The 27390-nt window shown below is 44.7% G+C and overlaps 2 protein-coding genes across 3 annotated transcripts in view; both read right to left on the bottom strand.

Moving 5' to 3' along the window:
• The window catches only part of BEND5 (BEN domain containing 5), a 47830-nt gene extending 30374 nt beyond the window's left edge, over positions 1–17456 (bottom strand). Inside the window, exons 1-3 of one of the 2 annotated variants that reach the window (XM_073643509.1) lie at positions 17118–17456; positions 10798–10934; positions 7861–8245 (exon numbers count right to left, since the gene is read on the bottom strand). In XM_073643509.1, coding sequence (XP_073499610.1) covers positions 7861–8245; positions 10798–10934; positions 17118–17283 — 688 coding nt within the window. In that variant the 5' untranslated portion in view covers positions 17284–17456. Of the gene's footprint in view, positions 1–7860; positions 8246–10797; positions 10935–17117 lie in introns of those variants that run through there. The other variant, XM_073643510.1, reaches the window with a different exon arrangement.
• Positions 1–27390, bottom strand: part of AGBL4 (AGBL carboxypeptidase 4) — a 2899935-nt gene that overhangs the window by 1027256 nt on the left and 1845289 nt on the right. The window lies entirely within an intron of this gene.

The raw sequence follows: 27390 nt of genomic DNA, 5'->3' as shown, positions 1-27390 counted from the left end.
CTTTTAGACCATCGCGAGCCGCCGGGGAGCCAGGACGCATCATACAGGAGACCGGGGGATGTCGGAAGATGAGTATAATGTTTATTTTAAATTCTTTTTTTAACAGGTACTATGGTACCCGGGTCTGGATAAGAGTCTCCTTTTCTCCAGACCCGGGTACCATCCGCACTTTGAATCGCTTAATATCCGCATGTGCACATGTAGTCATGCGGATATTAAGCGATTAAATGCAAGTCAATGGTGGCAATTACGCTGCGTGTCCGCAAAATTAATGGACATGCTGTGTATTTTTCTGCACAGCACATGCGGTTTATCATTGGGGACCATGGGGCACGTATTACCAAGCGTATTCGCTGCGGAAATTCCGCAGCAAAAACACTTGAAAAACGCATTGTGGGCACACAGCCTAAGTAGGTCACTTGATGTAATCCTGCGGTTGCTGAGTGACATTGGAATAATATGACGGTCATCCCGGTCAGTGGAGAGTCGCTCTCGCCCTCTGCCGGACTGTAGCTTTGTGGTCCCCAATGTCTGCTGCTTGACCTTGTTGTAATGGACTGCTGTCTTCGACATTTTAAGGATGGAGGCAACATGATGCTCACTGTATCCCTCTGCTAGTAAAGCCAGAATTGAGCCCTTCTTCTCCTCACTCAAGACTTTTCTTTTCAGCTCCTTTGACATGGTTAAAAGTTATTTTTTAATTCAAATTACTTTTGAGCTATTCCTAGCACTTGTTTTGCCATCCAGCTTGTCCTATTGCAAGAGGATTGTTAAGACCACAGCAGTGTTTTTTTATACTTTCACTCGATACATAAGATTTGGTTCAGGTGATCACCTAATCAGAAGCACATTAAGTAGAATGAGGTGGACTGTGGTTCTAATTCAACTGACCTGGAATGGAATGGCTGTCAGACATGTAGAGATGGGGATTGTTAGAAAACTATGCAGTGGTCTCTTAATTTTTGCCAGAGCTGTGTATATGCATATATGTGTATATATACTGTATATAATCTATATCCCCCATCATGGTATATGTCATTCATTCTGCCGTTGTTCCTTAACTTAATGCATATAAAAAAAAATAAATAAATAAACCATTATACTCGCCTCCTATCCGCTCCCCGCCGCGTCCTCTTCTGAAGCTGGCAGCTGACGTCAGCATGCAAGTGTCAGGAGCGGATGACGACACTGCCATGCACCCCCAGTCACGTGCCGACGTCAGCTGCTGGCCTCTGAGTGGCCAGCATTGTGTATTTCAGTGCCCCAATACACTTAAAGTGAATGTAGGTCCAAGGACGCACATCCAGTTGAGGTTTGCTCTGGCGTTGGCGGGTCCTCCACTTGCACGGGCCCGGTCACAACCTCCGCGACTGTAATCGTTAGGCCCTTGGGCGGCCTAGCTTCCATGAGAACAGACGATCCCATTCAAATCCCCAACACTTCTTCACCCTGAGATCGGAAACAGCACCAGGCACGGCAGATATTTGTCTGGCCCCGCCAAAATGGTTGGGTTTGGCCAATGTAAATCTAATGTGTCTGTACGTTTAGGTAACGGGAAGCAGGAGAAGATTACACAACAAATCGAACAACTTTGGCTGCTGGAAGAAAGTGTGCAGAAGTAAGAAAGATTGTAACTTCTGTGATATCTGTACAGAAAGGGAGATGCCTGGGGAAGAGATCGTCTTTCATGTCGAAAGCAGTATTTTTTGCTTACCGCACTGAAATTTGAGGATGTCTAAGGATATTTGTCTAACCTCGGCACTCCATACATGATTCAGCGAGCTCTTCTGAGACCACCTGGGAGCAGCAAGGATGGAAGAAACATCCCATACGATACTCTGTTAGACTTCAAACAGTGAGGCAGCAGAAGGGAACTAGAGAAAAAGCCTCCTGCAGGTCAGCGGGAGGTGAGGGAGGCTGCTGTTAACAAGACGCACTCGAAAATAAGGGAAGGGGGTTAAGGTTTTTTTTTTCCAAAGCTGCATTACAAAGACGATCTATGTGAACATAAGTTTTCGGAAGCTCCGCCATGTTACAATAACATCAGTGTACAAGGCTGTTGTGTTATGAGAACTTCACCTGGCTGCTTTGGGGCTATGCTGCAAAATAATAAAGGGAATTAAAGGAATATAAGGAAAATAAACAGGAGGTAATCTCGGCTTCGACGCTTGTCAGTCTGTAGGATTTTCTGCAAGCTCTGGACACAGTCAGTCTTGTAGAAATCCAGCAGAGAACAAAGGGGTCAATTTTAAAGACAACTTTTTTCTTCTTACTGCAGGCAGAGCAGTGGGGGGAGGCTCCTGCTGCAGTCAATTATCTTATAGTCAGACACAGGTTGGAATAGGATGGAGGTGGGGAACATTGCTGAGCTCTCCAGACGCATACAGAAGATTTCTTCATATATTTCTCAGTTTTAATTGTAAGTGCTAAAGGAGAGGAGGAGGTAAAGTGAGCAAGGTGTGGGTAAAAAGGAGGAGGTAAAGTGAGCAAGGGGTGAGGAAAATGGAGGAGGTAAAGTGAGCAAGCGGTGGGGAAAATGGAGGAGGTAAAGTGAGCAAGAGGTGGGGAAAATGGAGGAGGTAAAGTGAGCAAGGGGTGGGTAAAATGTAGGAGGTAAATTGAGCAAGGGGTGGGTAAAATGGAGGAGGTAAAGTGAGCAAGGGATGGGTAAAACGGAGGAGGTAAAGTGAGCAAGGGGTGGGGAAAATGGAGGAGGTAAAGTGGGGAAAATGGAGGAGGTAAAGTGGGGAAAATGGAGGAGGTAAAGTGGGGAAAATGGAGGAGGTAAAGTGGGGAAAATGGAGGAGGTAAAGTGGGGAAAATGGAGGAGGTAAAGTGGGGAAAATGGAGGAGGTAAAGTGGGGAAAATGGAGGAGGCAAAGTGAGCAAGAGCTGAGAAGTGGTGGAGGCAAAGTGAGCAAGAGCTGAGAAGTGGTGGAGGTAAAGTGAGCAAGAGCTGAGAAGTGGTGGAGGTAAAGTGAGCAAGAGCTGAGAAGTGGTGGAGGTAAAGTGAGCAAGAGCTGAGAAGTGGTGGAGGTAAAGTGAGCAAGAGCTGAGAAGTGGTGGAGGTAAAGTGAGCAAGAGGTGGAAAGTTTTGTTCTTCAGGCTTTTTTTGGTTTAGTTTTCCATTAACCTCTTCACTCCCTGCGTACACAGCACAGACATGTGGACCTATATGTATGTTGTAGTCTCAGGAGCTGAGCCTGTGTAACACCCTACATCAATGGCCGAGATTGGAGCTAACTTCAATAGAATTTTGCACAGATCCAAATTTTAAGCTTAAGGTGAATCCAGCAAAGTGGCAGCAGGACGCCGAATTCCTATGGGCCGGGAAGGGGTTAAAAAAAAGATTCTTGCCTTGCTGTACCGTTATTCCGCCGTTTATCCGCTAAATAGGTGTAAACAACCGGATTTACGTTAGTTTGGGAATGTGATAAGATTGTAAACAACGAAAATGTCTAACCATTGGTAGATATTACGTGTAGAATATTGAAATGGTATTTTTTATGTATTTTTTTACCTGTATTTATGATACCTGGAGGGAGTTCACATGGTGTAAGGTTTTAAGTCGGCATAAGGCGGGTAAAAGTGCTAAGTAAGTGCTAAAAAGAATGAACATATGCACTTCTATATAAAAACGACTCGCTGTTCATATGATCAGTCTTTTGAGCCTCTTTTAATCTCTTCAGGTTTCCAAAGATGCAAAGCGGTTAAAAAAAAGCCCCCCGACCATTCTTCAGGCGGCTTCCATTTGGATGTTGCCTACTAACTAATACAAATTAAAAAAAAAAAAAAAAGTGAACAGAGGAGTAGCAAAAAGCTCAGGAAATTATTAAAAAGAAAAAAAACACTTTAGACGTCATCATGTCCTGAAAGAGTAAAATTTGGTCTAGAAGACGTCTTGTGCACAGACCCTAACAGCGCTTTGCGAATGCTTGAAAAAGAGGGATGCCCCGAAGTGTCGCAGTGTGGGTGTGAACGCTGTTCAGCCTATGACGCCCTCACCCTCATGGACTTTAATCTCTGCTGGAATGTTTTGGACACCAAGTCTGGATTTGCCACAATTAACGAATATGGTGACGGCATTTGATTATCTGTTTAAATATGATGTGAATTTGTACTAAACCGAGTAATATATAGTGACAGCATTGAAGAAAATATTGTGCTTTACTTACAAATGTGACTTGCGGCTCGGAGAGAGCAGGCGGTAACACGGTAAAGAGTTCTTCTGTTGTCTAAGGGTTGGTTCTTTTAAAATAACAGGTGGGCAACCCCTCTAAGAAAGCTTAGTCCTCCATTCTAGGTCCTCATCTTTTGGTGGCCAAAATGGAAGAAGAGCGCTTCTTGCTCTTGAGGACTGATACTGTCCTGCACTACACAAACTATTGATTTAAAGGGGTATTCCCATGTCCAAGATCCTATTACAATGTGTAATAGGTGTAATAATAATAATATTAGCAAATGCCTTCAATTAGACATGCAGTATAGTTCTTCAGATTCGCTATGTCACTTACCGTATGTGCAGGGCATTGCAGTAGCTTAGGTATCCATGATTACGACACTAACAAATAACTGTCACTATATGAGTGGCCGTAACCATGGATACCAAAGCTACTGCAATGCCCTGCACATGGGGTAAGTGACATAGCGAAACAGAAGAACTATACTACATGTCTAATTGGAGGTATTTGCTAATATTATTATTATACCTCCTACATATCAGGATGGGATCTTGGAGATGGGAATACCCCTTGATTGTGCACTATGCAATGCTTCATTTACCCTGTGGTGGCGCTGCAGGGAACCAACATTTTCTGCCAGTTAACTACTAGAGTGCCAGCAGGAAATGCTGTGAGTGTTCTGACAATAATGACTATTTTAGCAATGTCTTAGATAATAATGATCGTGCGATAAAAAGTGTAGGGACAGCGGCTGCTACTTTGGATTTTACTTATTTGATGTTTTCTTTTTTGCACAGTGTTCCTTTTTGTAACCGCCGTCCCCATACAGATGGGTAAGTTAGCTCTTTATCACAAGCAGCACATGGGACAGAGCCGCCAGTGCGCCTTTATGCTGAAAGCTGGAGGACTGGAATAAAACATGTATTAAGCCTGGGAAAAAAAGGTAAGCAATGCCTGTGCTGCGATGAGAGGAGGCAAGCAATGCACTGAAGTCAGCAGGATGCCCAGGTTGTGCGGGGACAGAGCTACTGACGGCACATGGAGATTTGTTAGCCGCCGACGGGGTTTCGAGTTGGTTTATAGATTGCTGGCTTCACCCAGAGTTCTGTGCTGTAAATGAGAGAAATAAATTGTGGAAAGAGGGGGCTAGTAAATGGTGCAAGGTTCATATGATGCAGATAAATCAGGACGGATTTAAATGTCTTGTGTGATTCATGTGCAGGAGGGAGTGGAGAGGGCACAATGCAAAGACATACGGAAAATGGAGGAAAAATCAGGCGGAAATTACGACTTAAAACCTCAAACTTTATCTTGACGATTTCTCTGACCAAGGTGAATGCATTACTTTCATTGCCTACATGAACCAGATGGGCATATACCAGCGAGGACATGGCTGCATGACTTGTATTAGGAGCAGGGTAGTGAAGGCAGAGTTGGGGAGTCAAAGTCAGTTTTGGGTGGAGCCAGCAGAAACGTGCCAACTCGAAAACAAGTACTGAAGGATTACGCTCATCATTAAAAGGGTATTCTCAAGAGGTCGCTTGAGCAGCTCACAGCTCTGCCATCTCCTTACTTTCTGGCAGGGAGTGCTCTCTTCCTTGAGGGACAGTTCTGGTGAGTAGCAGAACTGTAGTATTAGTAGAACTATAAAGCTCAGCACAAGTTCTGCTGTAACACATTCAACCATCAGTGGGCTGTTCTGGGTCTACACTGTTATCTAGGTATTTACACAAAGATATCAGGACATTTGAGCAAGCACATAGCTCAGGAAAGTGAGAGTAGTGATTAGGAGAACTGCTCTTGTAGTAGCTGATGGTGGTGGCTGGTAGTTTTGCAACATTTATAACAGAAGCTTGTTAGGAGCTGAAGGAGGGGGCTGGAGAGGGAGGGAAGAGGAGGGAAGAGGAGGGAAGAGGAGGGAAGAGGAGGGAAGAGGAGGGAAGAGGAGGGAAGAGGAGGGAAGAGGAGGGAAGAGGAGGGAAGAGGAGGGAAGAGGAGGGAAGAGGAGGGAAGAGGAGGGAAGAGGAGGGAAGAGGAGGGAAGAGGAGGGAAGAGGAGGGAAGAGGAGGGAAGAGGAGGGAAGAGGAGGGAAGAGGAGGGAAGAGGAGAGAAGAGGAGAGAAGAGGAGAGAAGAGGAGGGAAGAGGAGAGAAGAGGAGAGAAGAGGAGGGAAGAGGAGAGAAGAGGAGGGAAGAGGAGAGAAGAGGAGGGAAGAGGAGGGAAGAGGAGGGAAGAGGAGGGAAGAGGAGGGAAGAGGAGGGAAGAGGAGGGAAGAGGAGGGAAGAGGAGGGAAGAGAATAGACATCAATGGGCTGGAGAGAGGGGGCTGACATTTTAAGATAAACTCTCTCCTGGATTGTAACTACTGCATACACTTGGCCAGGCTATGGTGGTCAAGTGCCATGGAAACAAGCTATAAACTATGTATGATAAAAGCTCTCACTGCAGGAGAAGTACAGCAGATAAAAAGCAAGTCAATTGCCAATTTACTTCATTTCAGTAATTTAATAACATGAAAATACCACTTTAAGCTTTATTACCTATGCACTGGATAGGTGATAACTTGCAGATTGTTGGAAGTCTGACTGCTGGGATCCCCACCTTTCCCTGCACAAGGGGCTCATTCATTCATTCATTGTCTATGGGAGACAGCTTGAGATTGCTGAGTAAGAGCACTCAGCTTTTTCCAGCAGTCCCATACAGAATGATTCGGCATGGGTCAACTCTACCATCAATTACAAAAAAACACAAATGGAGAAAAAAATAAAACGCCAAGGTGAGAAATTCATGGGTCATAAAAGACAAGTAGCCCACAGGATCGCCAGCAATTAGGCTCCATATGTCGCACACTATGGGAAGGAAAGTGGAGGCAGATAACATATTAACTCCAAAGTAATTAATTTTGCATAAGACACTCCAGAATCAATTCCCATTAAGAATAATCTCCCGGCGTAATTTTTTGTTAGAGCTATAAAGCACAATGGGATATTTACAGCTTACTCTAGACAGAACAGGCTCCTTGTCCCAGAAATAATAATTTACTTAAGTCGGTCACAAGATTTTAATTGGACATTTTCTAGCTATTGCTGTTACAAATTAGTTTTGGCGCCCCCTGGATTTCCACTAAGAACGTTCACCTAGTGTGTCCAGGGTGTGTGGTCACACCAGCCCAGTCCGCATACGTGGGCCGTACAATGGCGGAAAGCGACTTCTGCTATTGTTCTGACGCGCCTGTAAGGATCCGTGCTCTAGAAGCAGCTGCCTGGCCTTGGTCACACAAGGTAGAACATGTAAAAGGGAAACAAAGGAACAGCAGGAGGCGCCATAACAAGTATGTGACAGTAATACCCACACACACGCATTTTTTTTTTATCATTTAATAAAACCCATTAGAGTTGATTGGTTACCAGATTTCACAATAGAGACTGCATATTTTGTTGGACCTTACACCTGATGAGGCTGATATAAAATGGTCATTTGAATGTCAGGATTATACAACCATTCTGACACGGATTGTCAGTCTAAGTACACCAGCCTCATCAGGTCTAACAGATCTATTTAATAATGAATGAAATCTGGTGTCACATCAGCTTTAATCATTGGAAAATGAGTAGTAAATGTAAAATGCATTTTACCGAGGCCCCATAAGTGCAGATTCAGACGTAGGTTTGCTCACTTACCACTCCCCAGTCTGAGCAGTAACACATCCTGGAGTCGTCTGTTGAGGACCCGCAGTTCCTTCACTTCTGTAACTAATGTCCCATAGTCCTTCAGCTTTTTGGCCTGCTGGACCAGCTGCCTCCGAGTCCTTTCCAGCTCATGCTGGATGTGTCTCATTTCCACCTGCTGCTGCTGATAACTCCTCAACAACTCCTCATACAAGACCCTGGGGATCAAAGCATCCTCCAAGGTGTCCATGTTCCCCACCCTTGGACAGGGCTCCAGAAAGATGTCCTCACAGCTGGAGTTATGACTTGGGGTCACGTTATTCTGCTTTTCCAGGCGAGCCACCACGGCTTCAATGCTCTTGCGGGTTCCTTCTACTTGTTTCCTTCCATCTGGTCTCTAAATGGAAGAAAACATAAACCAATGAAGATATCGCTCCAAAAAAAGTCAGCAGTAACTTTTTAGGAAAAAGGGCACTTGGTATATGACCAACCTTCCTGAATATATCATGTACACCACGCTATGGCTGTATCAGGGGTGCACATGCTGCTGTAAACTTTAGCATTGTGACCCCCTATATACGAGATCAGATGGTTGGCCAGTCTCGCCAGCCAACTTATGTGTATGGGGACCTATAGACTCTCCTCTGACAGATCATATCGGGGAAGAGCTTAAACTTCAATGCCCAATTCATTTGTTTTCAGTGGAGATAAGATGCTAACAGAGGAGTCTGGCAGCAGCTTTATGCCCTATTGAAAACACATGAACGCTCCACCGATCCAAGCAATACTGCACACATAACATATCTCTCGGACCAGGTGAGGCTGGTGTACTTACTTTGAATATCCAAGTCAGAATGGCTGTATAATACTTTTTTAATATTACAATGGGCACGCGCTAAAATGCAAGAAAAAAACTTTTAGTAAGCCATTCTGACATTGACTTTCAAATAAAGCTCATCCGGTCTATGAGATCCATTTAATGCAATTTGTCAGTAGGTTTTTTCTATGGAATCTGAAAACAAAATGAAGTAGGGGCAGAGATCCTGATTCCAGTGATGTGTCACTTGCTGGACTGCATGCTGTCATTTTGATACAATCACCCAGCGCCCCCACGGCCCCATCGTCCCCACGGCTAGACTCCCGCGGCCCCATCGTCCCCACGGCTAGATTCCCGCGGCCCCATCGCCCCCACGGCTAGACTCCCGCGGCCCCATCGCCCCCACGGCTAGACTCCCGCGGCCCCAGCCAGGGCTCTGGAGTCGGTAAGCCAAACCTCCGACTCCTCAATTTCCATGACACCGACTCCAACTCCAACTCCCTCATACGCGGCTCATGGTTAAGTGATAAATTTACTGTAGCGCAGATTCATCTCAGCTAGAAGTCTAGACCCTTAGATCAGGAATAGGACAGACATTTATAGGACATTTCATAACTTTTCCAAATTCTTATGAAAAATATTCCCCACAAACTGCATTGTACTACTGTACCCAATTTATTACATATTTTAGGAGTTGGAGTGGGTCCATTTTATACCGACTCTATGGCTCCGACTCCACAGACTCCCGCGGCCCCGGCGCCTCCGCGGCCAGACTCCCGCGGCCCCAGCGTCTCCACGGCCAGGTTACTAGGGTTCCAACACCCATATATGCTGGAGTAGTTACATTTTCTTGCTACCTTCCTTCTGCACTCAGTGAATTGGAGAGACCACACTGGAGCCCTCCACTTGCTCTGTATTAAGCTATTTGCACAGCAGCATTGTAGTTTCTGTTTAGAATTGAAACCAAAGGGAAATGTTGGGGACACGGACGTCCGCCTTGTGGCAAAGTTCAGTAGTTTTATAACAGAAATCAGCGCTCACAAGCTCTATTTAAGTAAAACAGAACAAAAAAAAATCATGATTCGTTAAGACATAATTAGTTAAAGCAATACTTTATGTGCAAGTAATCAAGGTTCAGAGATTTTCGGCTTGAATACATCATTAACCTTCTCGCTGGCAGACGTACAACAGTGTGAAATACGGGCTAATAAAGATCCCGGAATACGGCTCTGTCACTTGATTAGTTCACATCTTCTTTTTCCTTGTTTTTGCCAATTAATGTGACCAAACTCAGAAGGTATTTAACCCCTCAGCAGCCACTATGGCCCATCAAGAAGGCAAAAATCCTAGACAGGATATCGGTAACTGATCTGAACTCATAGTATGGGCTTAGATTTAAATATTTTTTTAATAAAAATATTAAGCAAAATTATGCCCCCCCAAAAAATCATTTTTTGCTACTCGACAATGGAGCAGACCTGTCACTGACTCAATCTGCCCCGGGTAGAGGCATTCATGGACTACTCCTGGCAGATGATGACACCTCCTCCTGCGTCCGCCAGGGAAGATCAGCACAGGAACCTACATGCTCCCTCCGCTAATATCCTGCAGCTTCATGCCAGCAGGGGGCACTCTACAGGAATGTATGGGAAGTAGGTTACAAGGACGGGAGCACTTGCATTAGAAATCTGCTCCAAATCTGACATGGTCAACTAAAAAGGATGCAAAAAGTTGGATGTAAAATAAACTTCAGAATCCCCCTCAAAGCTTTTCAAGAAACCAAACCTCTACTACCCCTCCCTTGGGAAAAAAAAAAGAACAAAGTGATCCTAACACGAGTTCTTTGTCGGATTTTTCCACTAAAAAAAAGCACAGTGTGAACATGCACTAATTACACTGGCAATTCCTACATGATCGGGACTGAGCATTATCCTCTGGGAGTGGATGAAGTTTCCTAAGATCTTGTGCAATTGACACAAAGTAGTATAACGTTCTTACACAATGAATAAGCTTTACTTGCTGAAATTGGTCTAAAACTTTGCAAAAACAAAAAGCAGGAAAAAACACTTCCCACGCTGATAGAGTATTTAGGAAGGTTTCCGCCCCATCATTCTGTAGCTTTTAAGAGTTACCTTACTGTGCCGCCGCTCGCCGTCCTCCTCCTCTTCATTCTCTTTAAACTCCCAGGACCCTTCGGAGGAGTTCAGACACAGCTTGGGGATTTTGATTTTTTTCTGCATTACGTGGCTTTCCAGATCAGTTTTGTTTTCTTGAATAAAATAGAAAGCACATTAAACAGATTAGACTTGGCTTCTCTTGAAGATCAAAATGTGCTTTGTGCTGCAAACATTAAAAAGATGCAGCTTCTAGGTGCCGAGAATTCGCCAAGACTTATTTTATGTCTCTACAATGGAGATGGAACAAAGGACGATGTGTATCCAAGTGCGGATGATTTCAGAATTCAACCTTCCCTCGAAAACTTTTCTTGAAAGAATCTATTTTCTCTAGCTGAAGCGTGCAGAAAGTGGCACAAAGCACCGCAACAACGTCTCAGCTTTCAAGCCCCTAGAAAAGGACTTTTCTCTGCTGCAAGTAATAAGTGTATGCTAAATCTAATAGAAGTTACATAAAGATTATGCCATAAGTTATCAGCAATGGACAGCCGGCGGGACACAGGAACCTTTCTTCATGTTATCCCCCTCTTACACTAGATGTGCCTCTGAATGACACAATTGGGGCGGGACACAGGAACCTTTCTTCATGTTATCCCCCTCTTACACTAGATGTGCCTCTGAATGACACAATTGGGGCGGGACACAGGAACCTTTCTTCATGTTATCCCCCTCTTACACTAGATGTGCCTCTGAATGACACAATTGGGGCGGGACACAGGAACCTTTCTTCATGTTATCACCCTCTTACACTAGATGTACCTCTGAATGACACAATTGGAGGGATCCTTTTTCCCACTAAGTGGGTTCACAACGTTTTTTGGTCTATGACATGGAGAATAAGTGAAGTTGAAGGATGTGTATGTAGACATAGGCATAAATTTTTACCCACAAAAATGACATTTTAGGCCAAAATCACAAATGCAGTTTGTGGTGCAATTATTTAAGCCAAATCCTGGAGTGGAAAAGAGAAGTAATTTTTATTTCCCATTCCTTTTGAATCCACTTTTGGTTTGGGCTGAAAAAAAAATGCACCAAAAACTGCATGTATGAATTCATACTGAAGATTTACTAAGCTAAACGTTCTAGAATTCTGGCTTAGAGGGGTATTCCCATCTCCAAAGATCCTATCCCAATGTAGTAGGTGTAATAATAATAATATTAGCAAATATCTTCAATTAGAAATATAGTCTAGTTCTCCTGATATGCTATGTCTCTTACCCCATGTGCAGGGCATTGCAGTTGCTTAGGTATCTATGGTTACAACCGCTAGCAACTGTCACTATATGAGTGGTTATAACCATGGATACTTAAGATACTACAATGCTCTGCACATGGGGTAAGTGACATAGAAATGTAGTATAGTTCTCCTGATAATCTAATTAGAGGTATTGGCTAATATTATTATTCTTATTAAAGCTACTACATATTGGGATCTTGGAGATGGGAATACCCCCTCTAAATTGAGCCTAAAAATTGGTGTTCATGTTTTGCACCACATTAAAGGAGAACTCCAACTTTTATTTATTTATTTATTTTTACCCCTTTGTTATCAATTCATAACATCTGTATACTGTGGCCACTAAAACACTTTCCGGTCTCAGCCTTCAGCTGTTTCCAGAGGTGCTTGTCTCTCCCACACATCATGTGACGGCAGCTCTTTCTTGAAGGCTCACACTGAAGACCATCAGTTTCTAATTTATTAAAGGGCTTGACTGGACTTTACAGGGTATTCCCATCTTAAAGATTATATCCCAATATGTACTAAGAGTAATAATAATATTAACAACAAATACCTCCAATTGGAAATGTAGTATAGTTCTTCTGATTAGCTAGATCGCTTACTCCATATGCAGGGCATTGTAGTAGCTTAGGTATTCATGGTTACAACCACTAAGCGCTAACTAACTGTCACTATATGAGTGGTTGTAACCATGGATACCTAAGCTACTGCAATGCCCTGCACATGAGGTAAGAGACATAGCAAATCAGAAGAACAATACAACATTTCTAATAGGAGGTTTTTGCTAATATTATTACTATTATACCTACTACATATTGGGATGGGATCTTGGAAATGGGAATACCCCTTTGAACTACAAGTCAGCAGTCCTTTTATGTGACTACAGACTTGAGAATGCTCACATCCCGCACAAGGCACACTGTGAGGATTCCCAGTAGACTGTATCCGGCCTTGCCCAATACACTGACATTGAGCGTATATAGTCGGCGTGTGACCGCTTGTATGCAAATCACATACATGGGATCACGCGTTTCTGGCGCCAGCACCGGAGAATCCTCACAGTGTGCAGCGTGCGGATGTGAGAATTCACAAGTTTGCAGTCATACAGAGTAACTGCAGACTTGAATCTTAACACCGGACAACCCCTTTAATGTAAGTCTATGAGAGCAGAAGAAGCCGTCTAGTCACAACTGCAATTACCTGGTCCAGGAGAGGACCGGAGCAAGGTTGGAAACGGAAGAAGACGGACGCTGGAACGCAATTTACACACATTACTGATTGGTAACAAAGGAGGGGGGGAATAAAAAAAATGCCAGCGTGCTCCTTTAATTATATGTTCTAGACACATTTTTCATGTGATTAGATTATTTTGAAATCTAAAGTGTGTCAGAATAGAAACAAAATTGTTACAAAATATTGGTGTGAAGTGTTGTATTTCATGTAAATGTCAATGGTGGAAAAGTCTCTTTAAAGCTTTAAGTGATTTTGAGCTGTTAATTAGAAGGGATATTCCCATCTACATGTATGGCACATCCCCGGGTTATGCTGTCTGTCTGATAGCTGAGGGTCTCAAAAGTTTCAACCCATACAGGGCCGGCTCAAGGTTTATACAAAAAAAAAGTTGAATGTTATGCTTATATTTCGCAAATTTTGCGTAAAATCACGTGCCAGGAAGGGCTGCAATCTGAACAAACACCGATCCCGAGACCTGCGTCTAAACTGACAGAGGAGCTATATTGTAAGCACACATGCTAGTAAGTAGCCGGAGCAGGGCTGTGATAGGAGAATAAATAAATTACCGTATTTGTCGGACTATAAGAAGCACTTTTTTCCTCCAAAATTTTGGAGGAAAATGGGGGGTGCGTCTTATAGTCCGAATGTTGGGGGGGGGTGTATATTTATGTGTGGTGTGGGGGGAGAGGTATCGATGGAAGAGCAGGGCACAGGAGACAGCAGCCGCCTGCTGCAGCCTACACTGTCCCCGCTGCTAAAGAAAATGAATATTCACTGCTGCCCACGCCCATGGGGCGTGAGGAGCACTGAATATTCATGCTCCTTAATAGCGGTACACAGTGTAGCCGTGCTGCGGCTGCTGCCGGCTATCTCCTGTGCCCGCTGTTAAAGGGCAGGAATATTCAACCTCTCTCCACGCCCATGGGCGTGGGGAGGGGGTGAAAATTCATGCCCTTTAACGAGCGGGCACAGGAGATAGCCGGCAGCAGCCGCAGCGCGGCTCCGCTGTGTGCCGGCTATGAAGGGGAGTGAAGTCACTGCTCCCCGCGCACACAGACCTGGCGTGGGGAGCAGTGACTTCCGGCAGCTGATCTCTCCTTGTGAGCCGCGCATGGCAGTGACGTCATGCGCGGCTCACATGGAAAGATCAGTGCAGGCAGACTGGACGCAGCGCTGGAGGAGAGAGAAGAGAGGTGAGTAGGAGTGTTTATTTTTTTTAATGTGCAGCATGATGGGGGATTAGAGGGACCATGCATACCAGGACAGGGATTAGGGGTGCCATGCATACCAGGACAGGGATTAGGGGGGACCATGCATACCAGGACAGGGATTAGGGGGGACCATGCATACCAGGACAGGGATTAGGGGGGACCATGCATACCAGGACAGGGATTAGGGGGTGCCATGCATACCAGGACAGAGATTAGGGGGTGCCATGCATACCAGGACAGGGATGAGGGGTGCCATGCATACCAGGACAGGGATGAGGCGTGCCATGCATACCAGGACAGGGATGAGGCGTGCCATGCATACCAGGACAGGGATGAGGCGTGCCATGCATACCAGGACAGGGATGAGGCGTGCCATGCATACCAGGACAGGGATGAGGCGTGCCATGCATACCAGGACAGGGAGGAGTGGTGCCATGCATACCAGGACAGGGAGGAGGGGTGCCATGCATACCAGGACAGGGAGGAGGGGTGCCATGCATACCAGGACAGGGAGGAGGGGTGCCATGCATACCAGGACAGGGAGGAGGGGTGCCATGCATACCAGGACAGGGATTAGGGGTGCCATGCATACCAGGACAGGGATTAGGGGTGCCATGCATACCAGGACAGGGATTAGGGGTGCCATGCATACCAGGACAGGGATTAGGGGTGCCATGCATACCAGGACAGGGATTAGGGGTGCCATGCATACCAGGACAGGGATTAGGGGTGCCATGCATACCAGGGTAAGGATGAGGGGTGCCATGCATACCAGGGTAAGGATGAGGGGTGCCATGCATACCAGGGTAAGGATGAGGGGTGCCATGCATACCAGGGTAAGGATGAGGGGTGCCATGCATACCAGGGTAAGGATGAGGGGTGCCATGCATACCAGGGTAAGGATGAGGGGTGCCATGCATACCAGGGTAAGGATGAGGGGTGCCATGCATACCAGGGTAAGGATGAGGGGTGCCATGCATACCAGGGTAAGGATGAGGGGTGCCATGCATACCAGGGTAAGGATGAGGGGTGCCATGCATACCAGGATGGAGGCATGCCAGGCATACCAGGATGGGGATGGGGACCACGTATAAAAGGAATGGGGGCGGCATATATACCAGGATGGGGGATATTATCAGAATTGGGGGACATTACCCCTATACCAGTGTCAGCAGAAGACCCCTCCCCCTTAAAAGTGCATCATGACCATATTTTTTGTTTAAATTTTTATTTTTTTATTTTCCTTCTCTAAAACCTAGGTGCGTCTTATGGTCCGGTGCGTCTTATAGTCCGAAAAATACGGTAATTATCTCCTTGACTGACTGACACGGATAACTGGAGAAACAAAATCCTTTGTGTTCAGTGAGCAGAGATTTATTTATTCTCCTATCACAGCCCTGCTCCGGTATGCGTGCTTACGCTACAGCTCCTCTGTCAGTTGAGATGCAGGTCTTGGGATCTGAGTTTCTTCAGACTGCAGCCATTCCTGACATGTGACTAGGACAGGCTGCCGTTTGAATTATGTGATGGGGGCCACTTTACTAAATTATTGGAGAACCCCTTTAAAGGACAAAAGACAACTTTAAGAGGGGCTCAAATCATTAGGTCACTAATCGAGAGGTGTTCTCGTCAAAGACAACCTTCGAAAAACGCATCCTCTGTGTTTCTTATGTGAAACCTGGGCAGAGCAAGCCGTCCGGGCATGTACCCGGGGATCACTGGTCCTGCTGGCATATATCTCAAGAGAACGGGGCCCCTATGAGATCAGAAAACAGGTCCCGGATGTCGGACCCTCATCTCTCAGAAATTGATGGGGTATCCGATGCATGTGCCGTTAATAAAGGGTTGGTGCACAAACCACCATCTTGGAGCACATGAGCATAAAACGTGGATTTGCGACAGCACGCGGTCACAAAGCGTGGCAAGATGATAGCACGCGGGGCACAAAACGTGGCACCAAGATGACACAATACGTGGCTTCAAGACAGCACGAGGAGCACAGAACGTGGCATCAAGATGGCACAAAATGTGACACGATGATAGCACGCGGGGGGCACAAAACGTAGCATCGTGACAGCACACGGGGCACAAAACGTGGCATCGTGACGGCACAAAACATGGCATCGTGACGGCACAAAACGTGGCATCGTGACGGCATGCGGGGCACGAAACGTGGCATCGTGACGGCATGCGGGGCACAAAACGTGGCATCGTGACGGCATGCGGGGCACAAAACGTGGCATCGTGACGGCATGCGGGGCACAAAACGTGGCATCGTGACGGCATGCGGGGCACAAAACGTGGCATCGTGACGGCATGCGGGGCACAAAACGTGGCATCGTGACGGCATGCGGGGCACAAAACATGGCATCGTGATGGCATGCGGGGCACAAAACGTGGCATTATCATGGGACGCAGTGGCATGAAGACCCCGACTCGTTCAATGTGCCCCAAACTTATTACAACAGGTGTTTATCCCCCCAAAACCAGACTAGCACCTGCCTTCATGCCCATGTGAATGTCAGGAGCAATAATGGGGGACAATCGTGATACAACATGAGCCATCTTGACTTATGACACATGATGGTGCTCACCTGCCAGTACCAGGATCTGCACCCTCGGCAGCGAGCTCCTCCCCGCGGCCTCCTCTTCCTTCCCCGGTCTCCGGTACACGGTGTACACCTTCCTCCAGTATCGAAGTCCTCGGTGGAGCTGGGCAGGAAGCCGGGCACCCGGGCGGCGGGCAGCACAGGTTATCATCCAGGGAGCGGACTAACGTGAACATGCTCCGCCCGCTGCCGGGCCCCGCTCGGCGATCAGCCACCAAGCGGCTGCCCTGGCAACGGAGGATGCGGCGGCGGCGGCGGCGGCGAGAAGGCGAGAGCAATGGAGCGCCGGATCCTCGAGTCCGCAGAACCCGCGGCACTGGAGCTGGGGAACTACAGGTCTCAGCATGCAGGGCAGAGGAAGGGCTCACACCCAACCTGCTGTTATCAATAAAAAAACGTGCAGAAAGTGAACATTTTTATACATTTAGTATTTTTCATTTTTGAAAGTTTTTTTTACTGTTTTATTCTGTTATTTTTGTATTGTTTTCATTAATTTCCTGCACAGATTTTTTTAAGTTTTTTAGGAGGTTTTTTTGCATACTTTTCTTACACCGCATATATTTTTCACGTGTATTTTTTTCATATTATTTTGAGTGAATCTCCTGAAATTTAGGCAAATTCACTCGTTTTCTGCTTACTGATATAATAAGGTCAGAAGATATTCAGTCTCAATAGAAATTGCCTCAATTTATTGAAAGGGTTAAAAAAAAAAAAATGTAACACCTTTCTTTTACCTTTTCCTATGCCACCGCAGCTCCCCAGGCTTCTGTTCTTCCATCAACCCCATTCGGTGCTGTAGCCTTAAAGGGGTTGTCCAGGCTTGGGGCTTAAGCGGATCTTCATAATGCACACTGTCAGGATTCTCCGGAGCGGGTGGTCATGTGACTGCAAGTATACGATTTACATACTTCTGGCCACATTCCGACTAGACGTGTCCGGCCTCATTGAGTACACTTGCGTTGAGCAGGGCCGTGAATGTCTAGTCGGCACGTGACCCTATGTATGCAAATTGTCTGTACATGTCCCTACTTAATTGTAAAGTCCTGCGGAATATGTTGGCACTATAAAAATTATAATTATTAAATTGCATATTTGCAGTTATGCACCTGCCCGGGTTTCGGCACCAGAAAATCCTGACAACACACACACTGCATAGTGTGACTGCTGACTTGAGCCCCAAGCCTGGACTACCCCTTTAAACTGACCTTAGTGCTAAATGGAAGAACAGAAGACTGGGGCGACACAATGCATAGGAACAGGTAAAAAAAAAAAAAATTAACCCCTTCCAGCCCTCTGAAGAAACCAGAAATTTGGCCACCATTCATGTGAACCAGATCTCGAAAAGATTGTAGCAAATGAAAAAAAAATTTGAGGAAATTCGTGATGTATTTTATTACTAAGAAATTGATTGTTTCATCACTAACTAGGACTTATGCAGCCAGACCACTGGTTTCAGTAGCAAAAACGTCTTGACAGGTTCCCTCTAAGGTGTTCAAACTGTGTCCAACCTTTACTGCGGCTCCCAACGTCGGTGGTGATGGAAAATCTCCAGGTTAGTAAGAGAGGTGAACATTAAGCAACCTGTGAAATCCTTTGTGATTGCGGCGTCTATATTTGGATGTGCATCCCTCACCCCATCCTCCATGTTTTCTGCACCTAATTTTGTTTCGCTCGCTAACTTCACCATCCCGCGATCAATACAGCTCACTGCCAAGTGCACAAATCTGAAGACACAACGGGAAATTGATTTGCAGCAGCTATTTACAACTCATAATAATCTGCCTTTCCCTATTAACGTTATAAGGCGTCACATTTTTATTTTTTTATCTTTTTTTACAATCACAGAGCAGTCGTGAAGCTTTAATGTAAACTGAAAACAATGAATTTTATTGCTTAAAAAATTATTTTCCAAAAAGGCAAAAAAAAAAAAAGTGATATTTTTTCTCTGTTTCTCAGTTATGTGCTTTGATGGGAATTCGGGGATGGTTCGCATTCACATAAATGCTTCTATAGTGGAGATTTTATCCAGGCTCTTCAGAGTCACATGTGGCGTTTTTTTCTGCAAGAAAAACAGCAGGAAAAACGCTGCGTAAAATATGTGCATTTTGGCAGCTTTTTTTACTGCAGCAAAAAAACATTGTGCAAAATATTTGCATTTTTACTGTATTTTTGCATGCGTTTTTGGTGCTTTTTTACTTGCGGATCTTTATTTCATTAAAATAGATAAAAAAATGCTGCAGAAAAGCTGAAATAATTGACATGCTGCGGTTTTCAAAATATGCCCAGCAAATCAAAAACATGCAAGGAGAAAAGAATAAGAGTGTGCATGAGATTTTTGAAATCTCATTCACTTTGCTGGTGCTGTAAAACTAAGCATTTTTGCCTTAAAAAAGATGCAGCAAAAAAAAAAAAAAACTGCAAAATTGCGACGTGTGAACATACCCTTAAAGTGCAATTCTGGCTCCTACCCAGCTATGCATCTCTTTTTTTTTTTCCAAGTCCCTGAATGGATAGGGAGAGGTCTTATTTAAGTTGGGGCTACACGTTGATTTTGGTCGAAATATAGGTCATGCACTCACTGTGTGCTAACTGCACTCGCTGTATGCTGGTGCTATATTACAGTGTAATGCCAGTGAATGGCGTCGTATTGTGCCGAGACAAGGGAGTCAGAGCCAGTTGGATTTCACTTGCCCATTCACTGGCCATGCTGCAAAGTAGCAATGGCATATAAGTATTTTTGACCGCTCGACCTGTTTTGCGACCAAAGTCGCCACGTAGCCCCGGCTTTAAGACTCTGGAAGAGCCACAACTAAGTAACGTCAGACTTCCTAGATGCAAATATAATTATTAAATAACTGTACTTAGTGGGGTTTTCCATTTTTACCAAAACCTCTCTACCCCAGCTGCAGGAGGTTTTACCCCTGTACCCTATTGTGAGCTGTGGGCCACCGGTATCCATATGCATTGGAATTCCAACCACTTCTCGACTGACAGCAGCGCAAAATGGATAAAAATTATCTTTAAAAAAGTCTAAGACTGATTAAAGGAATGCAAAAAAAGTAAAACTTACCCACCTAAAATGAGCCTTCACAGCTTCAGTTCTGATGCTCACTGTCTCCCTGCCAGTCTCTGCTACCCGGTCCCGTCATTACATACTACAAATTGCCAAATTAGCCAATCACTTGGTGATGCAGGTTACCCCTACGCCAGTACTTGGCTAATCAGGCATTTCTGGCCCATTCCAGATAGGACCAGGAATTAGAGACGGGTGGAGATAGGGTAAGTTTTGGCACAGGAGCTGCGGGAAATCGGTGAGGATTTTTATCCAGTCTGAGATTTGAAAAAATATATATTTTTTTATCCATATAGAAAGAGCTTTAACCACAGTAGACCTCGGTAGATGTCAGAGCCAAGAGTACTAGGGTGGACCATTGCAACCTGGATATGTGGCACCCCACGGGGTCTGGTTGCCACAGTAGTAGAAATACCATGTCTGAGAGCGAGCATGGGTTTTCTTGGTCAGGAGCACTATTGCATGCAATGCCTCCTGCCCCAGTCCAGGGAGGGGAGGAACCTGCCCTATATAAAACGGGATCTGGGGCGGGGTTAGCAGAGTAGTTCCAGAGTAGAGTAGAGCTGAGGAGCAGCAAGGAGCTCTGGAGGCAACACAGGAGCAGAGAGCCAGGGATTGGAGCTGATAGTGCTCATCCTGGCAGAAGACTCAGAGAACCGGACACCGGAGTCCGAGGCTGTGAGGATATCCACATCCAGCTGCAGAAACCACCTGACAGGGGATTTCAGGTCCTCTGGCCATAGAAAGCCCGGAGGCTCAGTCACACGCAAGGGACCGGCACCGCCATCGAGGAGCGGAAGGTACCAAAGGCCCCAAGTAACCAGCCATACGGGTGAGCACCACACGGTACACTCAGGGACGTGGGCTACTACACAACTACAGCAGGGTAGCCAGGAAGAGTGCAGTCAGACGGGAAGGCCTACACCTCCACCTGGCCAGGGGGACTCTTGTTCGCTCACAGACTGACCAGGCCTCTAATGTTAGCCAGTATTCCCGGCAGGGCCTTCTTCATTACCAACAGTAAAGACCCTGAACTGCACTGCACGGACTCTGAGTCATTTCTGCTGCGCCCATGCACCACAACCCTCACCATCTACACACGCTGCCCTGAGGCTATACTCCTCCCGTGGGGAGTTATACTACCCTCTGCTGCGCACACAACATTAGTCTCAGCGGTCTGCCCCGCAGCGGCGGTTCTCAGTGACCGCAATCCACGGGTGGCGTAGTCGGACATTTCAACATTAAAAACCAAGTAAACAGATGGTTTAACCACCCTGAGCCACGGGATCGGGTCGCCGCCACGGAGACTACAACCCCTGACATTACACAGAGACCCGGCTCCGGGTATTCCCCCACACACGGCTCAGGGGGCGCGTCAGATAAACATACAATATGTCAAAGGCCACGACCCCACTATCAATATTCGGTCAGTATTTTTTCTCAGGAGTGGGAGCCAAAACCAGGAGTGGGTGATAAATGCAGAATTGGTGACTTGTTTCTATTATACCTTTTCTCTGATTGTTCCTCACCTGGTTTTGGCTCCCACTCCTGAGAAAAAATACTGACCGAATACTGATAGAGGGGTCATGGCGGTAGAGAGGGGTTCCATTATAACTCTTCTTACCAAGGGTCTTCTTCCCATCCAACCGTACTAGATGGGTTAAGACTAATAGAGCATATGGAAAGGGTTCTCATCAGGGTCGCCAACTTGACTTTTTATTTTTTCTGGACAATTTATCAAAAATATCACCGACAGACCGTATTCTTTACAGACATTTTGGAAAACCATAATAAATCATTATGATTATAAGTGATCCATATCTACAACATATAATTCTATATGAAGACATCAGCTGCATTCACTGTAAAATGATGAGAAATACAGTCAAGATAATCTGTATGAGTTTCTACAGCTTCAAAAAAAAAATCATGGATTCCTTACATATTTTTTACAGATTTTGTGGACTGTCCTGGAATTTCTGGACAGTTGGCAATCCAGGTTTTCATCATGAGGGAATCCCTTTAACTTAATCTCCCTTTCCTTTGTGACCTCAAGCTGTCACATAGAGGGGACACATGGGAGGCACTTTGTCTCCTATGTGACCACTTGAAGGCAGTCATGGGCTTCAGATTAACCTTACAAACCAGATTGGAGGAAGAACAGCTGCAGAGGATTGGGGAGATGGTAAAGTGGTATAAGAACAGGTGAGGAAAGGGGAGTAGAAAGGTGCCTTTTTTTATTTTAAACCAGCAAAATTGGTGGCTAGTTGGTCCCCATTATGAGATTCAAGTAAATCAAATCCCAAAAATGTTGAATTAGTCAATATCAGGATTTTAGATGTTACACTCACGCCGCTAGGTTCAGATAGGTGCGAGACGGGTTTTATGAATTCGTTTGAATCCTGGGGGAATCGTTACTCAGGGCGACCATAGACCATAGGCTGCAGCTTCTCTCAGGCACACAATAGATTCAGTTGCTGACCAGACACATCTGACAAGAGTCTTTTTCAACAGTTTAACAGTGGAATTTAATCAAGTACGGCCAGTACCATTTAACTCTTTGAAGCAACAGGCCTCACCACAGTACAATCTATTAAAGCAGGCACAGTATTACAGTCTCTTCAGTAACATAATTCAGCACAGATTAGATCTCTTAGCAGCACACTTCTATGCATACACAACCACAATAGTGCACAGCATTCTTTATCCTGCATTGAGATGGAGGGGGGAGGGTTTGATGAGGAAGATGATCCCTGTGACACGATTCCTTCCAGTCCTTATCTTTCTGCCTGATAATACTCCACACTGTTTGCTCAGGGAATCTATCTGACCTGTTTTTAGCTTCCCTCCTGACCTGACTTCTGTTCACTTGCCTTCTGTGAGATACAACTCACACGCCACGTTTCTCTTTGGCTCCAGCCAAAACAGTAAACAACTACCCCACAACCCCCCTGGGGCTCTGCTAAACATTCCCTGTGTCCTGTGACTGTGTTAACCCCTTTAGTTGCTGGATGCTTCTGGAGCACAACACTTCCTGTCGCCTGTGCTTGAGTTACTTCTAATAGTTGCTGGATGCTTTTGAAGCAACAGCACTACTTCTGCATGTCAGACTCTGCAACAGCACTACTTCTGCATGTCACACTCTGCAACAGCAGTACTTCTGCATGTCACATAGAGGAAATTTGTATCAAATTCAAATGGCTCAGTTGTTAGCACTGTTGCTTTGCAGCTCTGGGGTCCTGGGTTCTAATCCCACCAAGGACAACATCTGCAAGGAGTTTGTATGTTCTCCCCGTGTTTGTGTGGTTTCCTCTGGAATCTCTGGTTTCCTCCACACTCCAAAGACATACTGATAGGGAATCTAGATTGTGAGCTCCAATGGGGACAGCGATGATGTCTGTAAAAGGCTGTAGAATTAATGGTGTGTAAAATAAGTAAATAAATAAATTCGCTGATCTCTAATGACAATTGTCCTGGGCTTTCAGCAGGGATCCCTCCCTGTTACTCTGGATTGATGGGTCCAGTTTTAGAATAGAGCTGTCCCCCAATAACAAAAGGGAGAGGAGGGTAAGGGTTTACAGTCGAGACATTACATGATGGATTTCAACTTTTTGGGAGCCATTAAAAGAGCGCTTGTGCAACCAATGGATGAGCGGCTTTGACCTTGTACAAACCTTGTCACCGCCATCCAGCAATACTGTGTATACAAAAAGGAACGTTTTAGCCATAATGTTTCTTGTAGAAATAAAGTAGAATCTACAGGATTAAAAGAAAAAAAAGAAAACATAACATAAGCAAAGATCAGCAGTTTTGGAAAACTCTGAATATCAATTCTGGTATGAAGAAAATTTTGGAAATCTATTTTTTATGAGAGTTTTGTTTGGAAGAATTTGTCTTTCCGTTCAGCATATTCCAGGGTGTATGCGCTATAACAATACAAGTATTCACAAAGGGCCCTTAGTATGTTTTAGCTTTACATAAATAGTAATGTTTAGTAGTCAAAATGAATAATTTATGTTTTGGAGAAGAATGATTTCATAGAAACATTAAACATAAGGGGACAATCTTGGTTTGATTTTAGGGTTCTGCAAAAGTGAATCTTCACCATTTATCAGTTATTTGTTTTTTTTTCCGATACAGAGTTCCAATTCCCCTGCAAGAGATATTGTCTAACATATAGTCTCCCTTCAGCCACCACTAGAGGGCGATCACAAGCTTACTGCATGCCACATTACTATTGAATGCAACATAAAAACAGTATGGAGTGAGCTCCGCAGCTTGTGTGCAATGCAGGATGTCAGTCAATGTGAATGGGGAGTGATAACTGCGTGCAAAGAGCTGACTATGGTCCGCTGGAACTGCATGTTGCTACATATATTTAATATGCTATTTAGCTGCAGATTATCCCAATAGCTACAGGAAAATACTGTTTTTGTGCTTTCTAGTAAGTGTTTTATCTCACCTCAGTGTTGGATTCACAGTTACACTGCTCTGTACTGCTGTATAAAATCATCTGTGCTATTGAAGCTTCTAAAGATATGCTGCAGAGAGACAGGAGAGCAGGAAACCCTGGTTCCTCTGTGTGCTGTGTATGGGAGACATCATAGTAGCTAGTCACCACTCATTAGCTCAGAGAGAAATTACAATTAGAGACAGAACCTGCAGAGGAGAAAACTGTAGGATACAAGTTATGTAAAGACCCAAAATTGTGTTATTCCTCTTGTACAGACACAACATTTTATCTAAAAGAATGCTTTTTTTCCTCCACTCTTGAGCCCATCCCACTTTAACCCCCCTCCCTGAGCTATAGGAAAACTACTAAAATCTGCCATGGTCAAAACTAGACTGATTTGCTGAAGAAGGAGGAGCTGCACCTTGAGAGGAGAGACAACAGAACACTCATAAAGCTCATTCTTCTGCTGCTGTCTAGTAAGTGTTTTATCTCTTCCCAGTGCTGGATTCACAGTTACACCGCTCTGCACTGCTGTATAACATCATGAACGCATCTAGATGTGCTTCTGAGAGACAGGAGAGCAGGAAACCCTGGTTCCTCTGTGTGCTGTGTATGAGAGACATCATAGCAACTAGTCTCCACTCACTAGCTCAGAGAGAAATGAAAATTAGAGAAAGAACCTGAAGAGGAGAAAACAGGTGAAAACTGCAGGATGCAAGTTATGTAAAGACCAGAAATAGTGTTATTCCTCTTGTACACACATGTCAGCTTATTCTGAAACATTTTATCTAAGAAATATGCTTTTCTTTCTCCACTTATGAGCCTATCGCATTTTACCTCCTTCCTCTGTGCTATAGGAAAACTGCACAAATCTGCCATAGTCAGAACTAGACTGATTGGCTTAGGAAGGGGGAGGTGCAGAGTAAGAGGAGAGGCAATAGGACACTCATAAAGCTCATTCTTCTGCTGCTTTCTATTAAGTGTTATTATGGGGTTTTTTTTCCTCACCCTAGTGCTGGATTCACAGTTACACTGCTCTGTACTTTACTAGCTCAGAGAGAAATGAAAATTAGAGAAAGAACCTGTAGAGGAGAAAACTGGTGAAAACTGCAGGATACAAGTTCTGGAAAGACCAGAAATAGTGTTATTCCTCTTGTGCTCCCAGCACATTAACCCCTGAAATGCTGCAATCGAAGTTGATCACAACATTTTGTAAGCAAGGGGGGAGGTAAGCCCCGATACTTACCTCCTCTCCGCTGTCTCTGTCGGGTCCTGGATGTTGTCACGGTGACCCGATCTCGTCATGGCAACATCCAGGTCACCAGCAGGCAAGAAGTTACTGTACTTTGGTCATGCGCAGTGTGCAACCAAAGTAACTTCTGCATGCAGCGCTGACAAGCTGTATATAGCATAGAGATGCTGCTGCATCCCTATGCTATATAAGCGATCAGACTGAAAGTGAAAGTCCCATAGTGGGACAATGTGTAAAAATAAGAAAAGTCTCAGAAAGTTTAAAAAAAAAAATTGTAAATATATTAAAAATAAAATGAAAAAAATAACCCCCCCAAAAAATATATATGTACTGACCTATAAATAAATATCATTGTAAAAAACAAAACAATAAAAGTACACATATTTGGTATCGCCACATCTGGAACGACCTAACCTATAAAACTGTCTCACTAGTTAACCCCTTTAGTGAACACAGTAAAAAAAAAAAAAAAAATGGAAGCAAAAAACGGTGCTTTCTCATCATACCGTCAAATGAAAAATGGAATAAAACACGATCAAAAAGACAAAAGTAAATAAAAATGGTACCACTGAAAACTTCATCTTGTCCCGCAAAAACAAGGCACCATACAGCTCCATCAGCCAAAAAATAAAAAAGTTATAGCTTTCAGAATAAAGCGATGCAAAGAAAATTATATTTTCTATAAAATAATTTTTATTGAGTAAAAGCGCCAAAACATAAAAAACTATATAAATGTGGTACCGCTGTAAATGTACTGACCAGAAAAATAAAGCTACCTTATCAATTTTACCACACGCGGAACAGCATAAAAAAAGCTTCCCCCCAAAAAATTCCTGAATTGTTGGTTTTTGTTTATTCTGCCTTCCGAAAATCGGAATAGAAAGCGATCAAAAAATGTCATGTGCCTGAAAATGGAACCAATAAAAACGTCAACTCATCCCGCAAAAAACAAGCCATCACATGACTCTGTCGGCCGAAATATGGAAAAATTATAGCTCTCAAAATATGGTGATGCAAAAACTAGTCTTTGCGAAAAAAAGTTTTTTTTAGTGAATCTGGCATCGCTGTAATCGCGCCGACCCAAAGAATAAAGTCATCTAATCACTTATACCGCACGAGGAAAGGCGTAAAAAATAAACTCTAGGGTTAGGGTTGGGCTAGGGCTAGGGTTATGCTAGGATTATGGTTGTGCTAGGGTTAAAGTTAGGCTAGGGTTAGGGTTGAGCTAGGGTTAGGGATGGGTTAGGGTTGTGCAAGTGTTATGGTTGTGCTAGGGTTTGGGTTGTGCTAGGGTTAGGGTTGGGCTAGGGTTAGGGTTGGGCTAGGGTTAGGGTTGGGCTAGGGTTAGAGTTGTGCTAGGGTTAGGGTTGGCGTTAGGCTTGGGCTAGGGTTAGGGTTGTGCTCGGGTTAGGGTTGTGCTAGGGTTAGAGTTGTGCTAGGGTTAGGGTTGTGCTAGGGTTAGGGTTGTGCTAGAGTTAGA

The sequence above is a fragment of the Phyllobates terribilis genome, unplaced genomic scaffold (genome assembly GCF_046119375.1).
Source record: "Phyllobates terribilis strain yellow unplaced genomic scaffold, ASM4611937v1 Scaffold_8__6_contigs__length_399053987, whole genome shotgun sequence".
Classification (NCBI taxonomy): Eukaryota; Metazoa; Chordata; class Amphibia; order Anura; family Dendrobatidae; genus Phyllobates; species Phyllobates terribilis.
Note: the sequence above shows the minus strand (reverse complement) of the source record. Positions and strands in the feature narration are given on the sequence as shown.